Below are 12,347 nucleotides of genomic sequence, written 5' to 3'. Positions count from 1 at the left end.
TTGGAATTTCAACTTACTAGTGGGATCTACTCGTGCTCTTGGAGGTCTTTAGGTTGACACATGCAAATATGTGACATTATCATAATTGATCAGGGCGCCATATTGAATTTAGTCAAAAACACTAAAAAGCAAACACAGCTCACAAATTTGATCTGATCTTCACCAAAATTGGCGCAGACCATCATTAGACCCTGCCTGAGAACTGCATTAGTTTATGGAACAATTGATGAAAGCATTCGCCAGTAGCAGCCAATCGAATTTGGCGGCAAAGCCGCCAAACAGGAAGTGAGCTCATATCTCGGCAACCCTGTAATGTATCAAAACCAAATTTGGTACATGGACTGCTGACCCCATCTGGGGGACAATCAATACATTTGGTGACCTTTGACCTTAATTTTATCCAAAACACTAAAAAGTTTGCACAGGTCGCAAATTTGATCCGATCTTCACCAAAATTGGCACGGACTTTCTAAAGACCATGCCTTATCACTGCATTGCGTTCTGAAAGCTTTCGCCTTCAACAGCCAATCGAATTTGGCCGATTCGCTGCATGAACCCTCCATTGCTGCTTGCAGCTATATTTATCTTTGACTTTGCTGTTCAAATCAAAATGTCTTCCTAAGTAAATTAATCAAGTACATTCCTTGAAATTGCAACATGTTATAATATAGTATTGCAGACAAAAATAAAACCTGGAACCTGTTGTTTTGTTTTACTTATAGTGCTGATAACTTTGTTTTGTTGTGTGTGTGTGTGCGCCTGTGTATGTGTGTGTGTGTGTGTGTGTGTGCGCCTGTGTATGTGTGTGTCTGTGTGTGTGTGTGTGTGCGCCTGTGTATGTGTGTGTCTGTGTGTGTGTGTGTGTGGGGGGGGGGGGGGGGGGGTGTGTGAAATACAGCTCAATCCAGCAGGAGAGATCAAAGAGATCACACTCTCCTGTACCGAGCTGTGTGTCAATGAAGAGTGACTGGTCCATGGCTCATCCACCCCTCCTAGCAGAAGGAGGTGATCCTGCTGGTCAGAGGTGAGTAGTATTCAGGACTTTACCACAGGAAATACAATCATCTATACAGTCATTTGAAGTACACCTGAAGTGTAACAAAGGTGTTTGACTTGTCTTTTAAGGTAGATATTTATATGAATGGGCAGTTAAAGATATTTCTTTAATATATAGTATCTAGATGTTCATTGAACTGTGCAGACAGAAAGTTAAACTGATATTACAGTAAAGAACTTATTTAATATTTGTTCTTGTTTTCACACACAGAGACCAACCTGGTCCAGTAAATGTGAAAATGCAGCAGATCCACAAATCCCATCTTCAGAAGAAGTTTCAGTGTCTGACTGAGTTAATCACAAAACAGGGAATTCCAAAACTCCTCAGTAAGATCTACACAGAGCTCTACATCACAGAGGGGGGAAGAGGAGAGGTCAATGATGAACATGAGGTCAGACAGATAGAGAGAGCATCCTGGAGAGAAGCAACACGAGGCAGACCAATTAACTGCAATGACATCTTTAAACCCTCATCTGGAAGACCCAAACCCATCAGAACAGTGCTGACAAAGGGAGTGGCTGGCATTGGAAAAACAGTGTCTGTGCAGAAGTTCATTCTGGACTGGGCTGAAGGCAAAGCCAATGAGGATGTCCACTTCATATTTCCTCTTCCTTTCCGAGAGCTGAACCTGATGAAGGAGAAAAAACTCAGTCTGGTGGATCTTATTCAGCACTTTTTCTCAGGAATAGAAAATCAAGCAATCTTCACCAATTCAAGAGTCATTTTCATCTTTGATGGTCTGGATGAGTGTCGACTTCCCCTAGATTTGGACTCAAACCCGAGGTGTTCTGATATGACAGAGCCAGCCTCAGTGGACGTGCTGCTGACAAATCTCATCAAGGGTAATCTGCTTCCCTCTGCTCTCCTCTGGATCACCACCCGACCAGCAGCAGCCAATCAGATTCCACCCACGTGTGTGGACCAGGTGACAGAAATAAGGGGATTCAGCGACCCACAGAAAGAGGAGTACTTCAGGATCAGAATCAGTGATGAGAACCTGGCCAGTAGAACTATCACACACCTGAAGTCATCCAGGAGCCTCTACATCATGTGCCACATTCCAGTCTTCTCCTGGATTACCGCCACTGTTGTTGAGAGAACATCAGAGAAAGTAGAAATGCCAAGGACTTTGACTCAAATGTACACACACTTCCTGATCATTCAGACAAGCATAACAAATGAAAAGTACACAGAGAGAAAAGAGAGAGACAAAGAGATGATTTTCAAAATGGGGAAACTGGCTTTCCAACAGCTGGAGAAAGGCAATCTGATCTTTTATGAGGCAGACGTGAGGGAGTGTGGCATTGATGTCACAGAAGCATCAGTGTACTCAGGAGTGTGTACTCAGATCTTCAGAGAGGAGTCTGGGCTGTACCAGGGGAAGGTGTTCAGCTTTGTGCATCTGAGCATTCAGGAGTTTCTTGCAGCTTTATACGTGTTCCTGTGCTTCAGCAACAGAGAGAGAAACATGCCTGACCAAAAGCAAACCTCTCAGCTCTCTGCTCTGTTCAGAGCTGCAACACTACATGACCTACACAAGACTGCAGTGGATCTGGCCTTACAAAGTACGAATGGACACCTGGACCTCATCCTCCGCTTCCTCCTGGGCCTCTCACTGGAGTCCAATCAGAATCTTTTAAGTCACCTACTGCCACAGACAAGAAGCCAATCACAGAGCTCAGAGCAAACAGTCCAGTGTGTCAAACAGATGATCAGACATCAAGATGATGAACCAGACAGAAGGATCAACCTGTTCTACTGTTTGAATGAGCTGAATCACCATGCTGTAGTGGAGGTCATTGACAGGGGCTCAGGAACTCTGTGTGTGGACGTGCTCTTACCAGGAGAGTGGAAGACTATTAGTTTTAAGTTTACGATTCCAAAAGAGCAGCTGGATGAGTTTGACCTGCGGAACTACATAAAGTCACCAGAGGAAGACCTGACTGAACTCCTCAGTCCAGATGAAGTTCTGCAGAAGCTGGTGCCAGTGGTCACAAAATCTACATCAGCTTGGTAACATACTGTGCGTGTGTGTGTGTGTGTGTGTGTGTGTGTGTGTGTGTGTGTGTGTGTGTGTGTGTGTGTGAGAGAGAGAGAGAGAAAGAGAAAAAGTAAGAGGGTCTTAATGAACTGCCCTGATAGGAGAACATTTCTCCTAAACTGAGAGTAAAGCAAACACTCCTGACTGCAGTTCATACCTCACAGTTGTTTGGTGTTTTCTATAGGTTCATTAACTTGAGGGTTATTTTGAGTACATAAGATATTTGTCTATAATATACATTTTCATGTAAATATTGTGAATGCCAGGCTAGGTTGTATTCAAAATATTTCACATTTTGTAATACAAAGTCCAATTCCAGTTTCTTTGAGTTATAGTGTGAATGCTAAAACTTTATAGGGCAGCAACACACCACCACTTACCCCTGAACCCTGTAGGACACTAACCCTAACCCTTATAGGGCAGCAACACACCACCACTAACCCCTGAACCCTGTAGGACACTAACCCTAACCCTTATAGGGCAGCAACACACCACCACTAACCCCTGAACCCTGTAGGACACTGGACCCGTCTGTTGTTCAGGTGTATCATGTTGTTTCTCCCTGACAGAGAAGAGCTTTTCCTATTTTACCTCTGCCCTGAAAATCTATGTGGAAATCTATCCTGTATTGTTTTTCAAGCTGATCTAGTGAACACATATTTTTTCAGAAGTGGAAAGTTCCGAGGGTTGGGTTTACCGTGTTGAACCCAGCATATATCTTGAAAGCTACTGCTTACTGTTGATTCCAGCATGTGTCTTGTGAGCTACTGCTTACTGTTGAACCCAGCATGTGTCTTGTGTGCTCCTGCTTACTGTTGAACCCAGCATGTGTCTTGTGTGCTCCTGCTTACTGTTGAACCCAGCATGTGTCTTGTGAGCTACTGCTTACTGTTGAACCCAGCATGTGTCTTGTGTGCTCCTGCTTACTGTTGAACCCAGCATATGTCTTGTGAGCTACTGCTTACTGTTGAACCCAGCATATGTCTTGTGTGCTCCTGCTTACTGTTGAACCCAGCATGTGTCTTGTGAGCTACTGATTACTGTTGAACCCAGCATATGTCTTGTGAGTTACTGCTTACTGTTGAACCCAGCATATGTCCTGTGAGCTACAGCTTACTGTTGAACCCAGCATACTGTATGTCTTGTGAGCTACTGCTTACTGTTGAACCCAGCATATGTCCTGTGAGCTACAGCTTACTGTTGAACCCAGCATATGTCTTGTGAGTTACTGCTTACTGTTGAACCCAGCATATGTCTTGTGAGTTACTGCTTACTGTTGAACCCAGCATATGTCTTGTGAGTTACTGCTTACTGTTGAACCCAGCATATGTCTTGTGAGCTACTGCTTACTGTTGAACCCAGCATATGTCTTGTGAACTACTGCTAACTGCAGCACCTGCACCTAATGCACTGTAAATGGCTGCTTGTCTGCATCACTGCCATGGAATAGAGAGAGCATCTCTACAGTCTTCAGAATCCACATACCTGGTAGGCCAGTGCTTTTCTATCTGGCCTCTGTCCTGACATCACATTGTGTGTGTGTGTTTGTGTGTGTTTATCAGTTTGTATGTGTATCCCTGAGTGTGTTTGTGTGTGTGAATTTGTTCCCCTGAGTGTGTGTTTGTGGTGTCCCTGTGTGTGTGTGTGTGTGTGTGTGTGTGTGTGTGTGTGTGTGTGTGTGTGTGTGTGTGTGTGTGTGTGTGTGTGTGTGTGTGTGTGTGTGTGTGTGCGCGTGTGTGTGTGTGTGTGTGTGTGTGTGTATGTGTGTGTGTGTGTGTGTGTCTGTGTTTGTATGTGTGTGGGTGTGGGTGTATCCCTGAGTATGTGTGGGGGGATAGAGGATTGATGATTAATATTCAGATGTATCATGATGTTTCTCCCAGGCTGTGTTACTGTACCCTGACAGAGAAGAGCTGTTCCTATCTGGCCTCTGCCCTGACCTCACACTCCTCAAGTCTCACACAGCTGCACCTGGGGGACAATAAGCTGCTGGGAGACTCAGGAGTAAAACTTTTATGTTCTGCTCTTTGTCATCAAAACTGCAAACTGGAGAAACTACAGTAAGCATCATTTCGTGTGTGTGTCTGTGTGTGTATGTGTGTGTTTGTATCCCTGAGTGTGTGTTGGGGGATAGAGGATTGATGATTTATATTCAGATGTATCATGATGTTTCTCCCAGGCTGCTGGGCTGTAATCTGACAGAGAAGAGCTGTTCCTATCTGGCCTCTGCCCTGACCTCACACTCCTCAAGTCTCACACAGCTGAACCTGGGATGCAATGAGCTGCTCGGAGACTCAGGAGTGGAATTTTTATGTTCTGCTCTTTCTCATCAAAACTGCAAACTGGAGCAACTAACGTAAGCATAATTGAATGTTGTATTTGTGTTTGTGTGAGTGTGTAGGTAAGTGTAATACTAATATTATAAAGGTATTTTTAGTTAAATGAGTGGGTGTTTCTTCCTTTGGTGATTATATGAGACAGAGCCTTCAGAAGCATCTAGGCTGTATATATCTGTGTGTGTGTATCCCTGAGTGTGTGTGTAGGTTTGTATACCTAATTATGTGTACTGTATGTCTGTTTGTGTCTGTGTGCGGGGGGGGGGGGGGGGGGGTGATTGGCGAGTAATATTCAGATGTATCATTATGTCTCTCCCAGGCTGTTTGAGTGTGACCTAACAGAGAAGAGCTGTTCCCATCTGGCCTCTGCCCTGACCTCTCACTCCTCAAGTCTCACACAGCTGGACCTGGGTGGCAATGAGCTGCTGGGAGACTCAGGAGTGAAACATTTATGTTCTGCTCTTTCTCATCAAAACTGCAAACTGGAGAATCTACAGTAAGCATAATTTCATGAAGTATTTGTGTTTGAGTGTGTGTTGGGGGTGGGGGGGGGGGGGGGGGGGGTGGGGTAGTGTGTGTAAGTGAAATACTACTAAAATAAAGGTGTTTTTAGTTTAATTAATTATATGTATGTTGGTGTTTTTTCCTTTGGTGCATGAGGCAGAGCTTCAGAAGCAACTAGGCCGTCTCTGTCTTGCTCTCTCTCTCTCTCACTCTCTCTCTCTCTCTCTCTCTCTGTCTTGCTCTCTCTCTGTGTGTGTGTGTATATGTGTGTGTGTATATGTGTGTGTGTGTGTGTGTGTGTGTGTGAATGTTTGTGTCCCTGTCTGTGTATGTTCATCTGTGTGTGTATGTGTATCCCTGAATGTGTTTGTGTGTGTAAGTTTGTTCCCCTGAGTGTGTGTGTTGGTGTTCCTGTGTGTGCGTGTGTGTGTATACCTGAGTGTGTGTGTCTGTTTGTGTCTGTGTGTGGAGGGGGGGGGGGGGGGGGGGGACTGCTCTATGTGCTTCATCTAATTGGACTGTCTCACTGCTCTATGTGCTTCATCTTACTGGACTGTCTCACTACTCTATGTGCTTCATCTTACTGGACTGTCTCACTGCTCTATGTGCTTCATCTTACTGGACTGTCTAACTACTCTATGTGCTTCATCTTACTGGACTGTCTCACTGCTCTATGTGCTTCATCTTACTGGACTGTCTCACTGCTCTATGTGATTCATCTTACTGGACTGTCTCACTGCTCTATGTGCTTCTTCTCACTGGACTGTCTCACTGCTCTATGTGATTCATCTTACTGGACTGTGTCACTGCTCTATGTGATTCATCTTACTGGACTGTCTCACTGCTCTATGTGCTTCATCTAACTGGACTGTCTCACTGCTCTATGTGCTTCATCTTACTGGACTGTCTCACTGCTCTATGTGCTATATCCTACTGGATTGTCTCACTGCTATATCTGATATATGTGTGTGTGTGTATCCCTGTGTGTGTGTGTTTTTATCCCTGAGAGTGAGTGTGTGTGTTGGTGGGGGGGTGGTGGGGGGGGGAGTGTTGGTAGGGGATTGATGAGTAATATGCAGGTGTATAATTATGTTTCTCTCAGGCTGATTGGTTGTACGCTGACAGAGAAGAGCTGTTCCTTTCTGGCCTCTGCCCTGACCTCACACTCCTCAAGACTCACACAGCTAGACTTGATGCACAATAACCTGAGTGCATCAGATGTTGAGCAGCTCTCAGCTCTAGTGAAGGACCCCCACAATAAACTAGAGAAACTACAGTGAGTAAATATCTAACCATCTCACTCAGGTCTTTATAACTTGAGACCCAACATGGAGGCCTGTCTTTTATTTCATGTTCTCCAGATTCTCTCTCTTCTGTCTGTTTCCTCTGTGGTCCTCTGTTTTTGCTCATCCATCTTTCATCCTTCTCTCTCCCTCGTTCTTCCCCATTTCTTTTTCCTTCTTACACCTTACAGCTCAGGCCTGTCTTACATCTCATCTCATCCTTTGGTTATTTGTCATCTTTTACTCATCATGTTTGTTTGTTTGTGACCTTTGACCTTGACCCTTGGCCCACATCTCTGTCTGTCACTCTCATTCCTTTCCCCCACCTCTTTTTCTTTTTATGTCAATTCCTCATGTTTCTTTCTTTCTTTTTTCCATTCTGTCTGTTTGACTGTCCATTTTATTTTTGTAAAGTCACTCCAGTCATTAACTCACATCAAAGTAACTCCAGTAAGAGTCATAATACTATCTCATCTTAGTGTGTCTCAGGCTCCCATGCCCAAGGTCACAGGTTCAAGCTAAGTGAGAGACTGTTTAACAGTAAGTTATAACTGTGGAAAAGGTTACAAACACCATAAAGGGAATGTGCAGCCATCTATATTTGTTTGGGCCAGACGCCTATCTTTTCTTCTGATTAGACCAGTGGTTTTGGATTTTGTAGCTCCACCCTTACGGTTTTTGCAGCAGTGTGTCTAATGTGTGAATGTGTTTATCATGGCTGCTGTTACTGATGTAAGAATACAGCCGGCCTCTGTCTCTCATGCAGTCTGGGTCACTGGGAGACAGTTGTCATGGAGACTGGTGGTTTGTTGTGTCTTTTCTCTTGTCATACAGATAGTTACACGACAGATGTGAGCTGGATGGGGTCTGTGATCCAGAAGAGACTGATTCATTATTGTATTCTCTCCTTTATCCTGCAGAATGCAATTGTGAGCAGCAGTGTGTAGAGCCAAGGCCCTGAGCTGGATGGGGTCTTTTGGTCCAGAAGCTCATGAAGACAGGGTGGGATCCAGCATCTCTCCTGCAGAATGTCTGGGGAGGAACATGAACATGTTCTCAGCTTCCAGCAGCACACAGCAAACAGCCTCTTCCTGAGGGGAGCACAACAGTTAGATGAAAGGAGAGTGGAGGCGTGTCCTGATTTGCCAGAGATGATTGACAGCATGCAGCTTGGACTCAGCAGACAGAGCAGGACCAGTCTCTCTCAATCATGTGCACACATGGAGATATGGACTGGGGGGCGGGACTTCAGATTTATCCATATGTGATGTATAAATAGGCTTCCTGGGATTTGTTATTGTTTTGTGATATATGTATATACAGTGTGTAGCCATGTTGAGATATAGTGTATTATTGAGATTGTATGAATATCTGTCAAAACCTGTGTCAGTGTGTAGTTAATTTACACTGTCCCTTTAAGAGACTTTGTTTATCAATGATGTCATCAACACCATATATTTAGTTCTGGAAGTATATTAGTAGATGAAAAAAAAATGTATGTATGTTACTTCTGTTCATGATATTGTTACTCATCTGTTAGATTTCATGCCTTTGGATGCTCTGTTGGTATGTCAGTTTGTAAACAATAGTCTTAAAACACATTTGTTGGCCATATGAGTTGGTTTAATGTTAGATTTAACTTTTAATATGCAAGTTGATTTTGCTGGTATAAGCATAAACTAAACCTTAGTGCATTAAGTTGGATGTGATAATCCATTGTCATTAGTTTAACTAAAATACACATCTTAGTTGATCAATGATAAGGTGCACGCTAGGAATTGCAGAGCATTGACACACCTAATATTCAAATATCATTTTAGATTATTTGTTATTGTTGTATTGAAGGTTATATATGTATATTGTATTTCCTATAGTTTAACCCTACTTCCAGTCAACATTAAACAGCATTGAACTAAAAAATCTCTTCAGTGTGGTGATTGGAGGAGGAGTTGAACTAAGCACTCTCTTCAGCGTGGTGATTGGAGAAGTTGTCTATCTGCCAACTTCTGTAAGGTCTGTGCTCTGTCCCTGTCTTGTTTCCCTATGTATCCCTTGTGTTCTCACGTGTTTCTTCATTTGTGTTTGTTTACCCTTGTCTCCTCGTGTCTGTCTCCTCACGCCCTCCCCTTGTTATTCTGCTTGTGTGTCTGCTGTTTATTAGTTTGTCTCCCTTGTGTGCCATGTGATCTTTGTTCCTTGTCTAGTCTTTGTGCTTCCTTGTTCCCACCATGTGCTTTCCACCATGTGCTTCCCTGTGTTTGTTGGTGTTTGCCATATGCCCTCCTTGCTGTCATTGTCTCCCACGCCTTGATTGTTCTCACCTGTCCCTCGTTATCTGTTCCTGTTAATTCCCTTGTTTAGTCCACCTGTGTCTCATTATCTGCCCCGCCTTGATTGTCTTCACCTGTCCCTTGTTATCTGTTGTGTGTGTGTGTGTGTATATATACTCCCTGTGTTCTTGTCTCTCGTTGCTGGATCGTCATATTTGTTACGTGTTGATTCTCTGTGTCTCCTCCGTGTTCTCTCCGTGTTCTCTCCGTGTTCTCTCCGTGTTCTCTCCGTGTTCTCTCCGTGTTCTCTCCGTGTTCTCTCCGTGTTCTCTCCGTGTTCTCTCAGTGTTCTCTCAGTGTTCTCTCCGAGTTCAAGTAAGTTCCTCGTGTTACCGACCCTGGACTGTATTTGACTTCTCTCTTGCCTTTGCCCTTTGATTTGTTTGCCTGCTTGTTGGACTGTCTAACCGTGTACCGAACCCTGGACAGAAAAACCATTATTCTAAATCTACTGCATTTGTCTGAGTTGTGCATTTGAGTTCACACACCACCCGCAATCCGAAACAAACTTCTGCAGGGCGTATAGGGGTGGTAGACTCACCCGAACATGTGTGTAACAGAGAGAGTAATATGATCAAAGTTTTGTGATTTAACGTATACTCTGATGTGATTAATTTGATAGACTGGCCGAAGCCCCATTGAAGTTTTTCTTTCAGAAGCGAGATACTTCATAAATAGTAAATAAATAAGCTTATAAATTAATACGTTTAAGGTTCTTTTTAATGTGCAAGTTGATATTACATGTGCTGGTATTAGCATAAACTAACCTTTATCGCATTAAGTTGGATGTGATAATCCATTGTCATTTGTTTAGCTAAAATACATATCTTGATCTTGATAAGGTGCACAGTGAAATTGCATAGCTTTGACACACTGAATATTTAAATATAATTGCATATTTACTTGTATTGATATACTGAAGTTCATATGCAGTGCCAATTAAAAGTATGTGAACCCCTTGAGCACTTAAGAGTTTTCTGTTGTTTTACCATGATTAGTAGTGCCAGATCAACAATGCAGAGAGGAAACGAGATATCCGAGAACATCAGAAAGAAGGTACTGGCAGCCCAACTGGCAGCCCATCAGTCTTGGGAAAGCTATAAGACCATCTCCAAAAGATTCCAGCTCCATCCATCCATCCAAGACAAATAATCTTTGCCTAGAAGTGGACGCCCATTAAGACCATCACCAAGAAGCACCAGTAGAAGAATAAATCAGGTAAAGGTCAACCCACACATCACCTCTAAAGAGTTTCGGACCTCTCTGGCAGCATCTGGGGTAAATTTACATAGGTCTACAATCAGACGAAAATTGTTGGTTTTGATCGTGACCAAATAATTCTATCTTGGACTCATCTGTCCAAAGAAGGGACTTCAATAGGCCTTTGGTTTATCCAAGTGCTCTCTGGCAAAGTTGAAACGGGCAGTTTTGTTCTTTCTTGAGAGCAGAGGCTTCCTTCTAGCAACCCGATCATGAATGTCATGTCTATTCAATTTTCGTCTGATTGTAGACCCATGTACATTTACCCCAGATGCTGCCAGAGAGGTCCGAAACTCTTTAGAGGTGATGTGTGGGTTGACTTTTACCTGATTTATTCTTCTTCTGGTGCTTCTTGGTGATGGTCTTGATGGGCGTCCACTTCTAAGCATCCAAATATGTTTCACCGAATCTGTTACCTGCTTGACTTAACTTACTTTTGAAAATACACTAATTCCATGTTTCATGAAGTTTTTTGGCTACTCAAACAATTCCCTCTAAACAAGTACATGCAAATGATTTAACATAAACCTGACATTTCATCTATGGAAAATTGGTGATGAAAAAAATGAAAAATCATGGTAAAACAACAGAAAACTCATATTGCTCAAGGGGTTCACATACTTTCAAGTGGCACTGTACATATGTTGGATTTCTTGTAGTTTTACCCTACCTTCAAATAAATATATAAGCTTTTAAATGAATAAGTAAATATTCTAGGCTCCATTCTCTTTCAGAAGTGAGATACTTATTAAATAGTTCATAAATCAATGAATACGCTGTTCAATGAATACGTAATACATAGTAAATAAATACATAAATAAGCTTGTAGTTGAATAAGTAAATGTTCTTGGTTCCATTTGTATCTGCCCTCTGATGACATCACTGAACCCTGGGACAACTTCAGACTCCAGTCATCATTCTGTTACACGTGACATGACTGTGGTGACATATGACTGACATGTCTGTGTCATAAACCTGTCATAGCAGATGCCATAATGTGCCATAACTAAAATGTTTAGATCCCATCAGACTGTAAAAGGTGTTTGTAGCATCTCAATCTGCTCTATGTAAACTTTTCTGTGAAACTGCTGTAGTTGTCCTACAGTAAGCCTAAAGCTTCCATACTGTTTCACCTCAGTTTTTTCCTCATTTAAACTTCACTTCAGGCAAGGTAAAACATTCTGTCTAGTTAGACTTAAAGGCAGGATGATTTGCTGGAAAACTGTAGCAACCCTAAATGAACTGAAAAGGGCAAACATCAGCCTACTTCCTATTGAGCTCCACTGGCTGCCTGTAGCTGCTTGCATTACGTTCAAGTAATTTATGCTTGCTTAAAGAGTGATAGCTGATTCTGCTCCCACTGACTTAAATGCTCTTGTAAGGGCAAATGTTACCCCCCAGATGCTGCGTTCGTCTAACGAGCGTCGTTTAGCACTGCCGTCTGCAAGTACAGCAATCTAGACTATTCTCATTCTGGGTGGCGCACTCGGATAAGTACGGCCTGATTTTGCGGATGTTGAATAGTGCGAAGCAGGA

At 42.9% G+C, this 12,347-nt stretch overlaps 1 protein-coding gene across 1 annotated transcript in view; it reads left to right on the top strand.

Moving 5' to 3' along the window:
* LOC308369978 (protein NLRC3-like) overlaps window positions 1–9,904 on the top strand; it is a gene marked incomplete at both ends in the record, with an annotated part of 13,533 nt that extends 3,629 nt beyond the window's left edge. The window contains 5 exons of the mRNA XM_080844537.1: window positions 899–1,024; window positions 1,268–3,070; window positions 5,278–5,454; window positions 5,754–5,930; window positions 9,838–9,904. Of these exons, the coding sequence (XP_080700663.1) occupies window positions 899–1,024; window positions 1,268–3,070; window positions 5,278–5,454; window positions 5,754–5,930; window positions 9,838–9,904 (2,350 nt within the window). The remainder of the gene's footprint in view (window positions 1–898; window positions 1,025–1,267; window positions 3,071–5,277; window positions 5,455–5,753; window positions 5,931–9,837) is intronic.
* Between the last annotated feature and the right edge of the window lie 2,443 nt (window positions 9,905–12,347).

This window comes from Sprattus sprattus (assembly GCF_963457725.1).
Source record: "Sprattus sprattus genome assembly, chromosome: 9".
In the NCBI taxonomy this organism is placed as follows: domain Eukaryota; kingdom Metazoa; phylum Chordata; class Actinopteri; order Clupeiformes; family Clupeidae; genus Sprattus; species Sprattus sprattus.
Note: the sequence above shows the minus strand (reverse complement) of the source record. Positions and strands in the feature narration are given on the sequence as shown.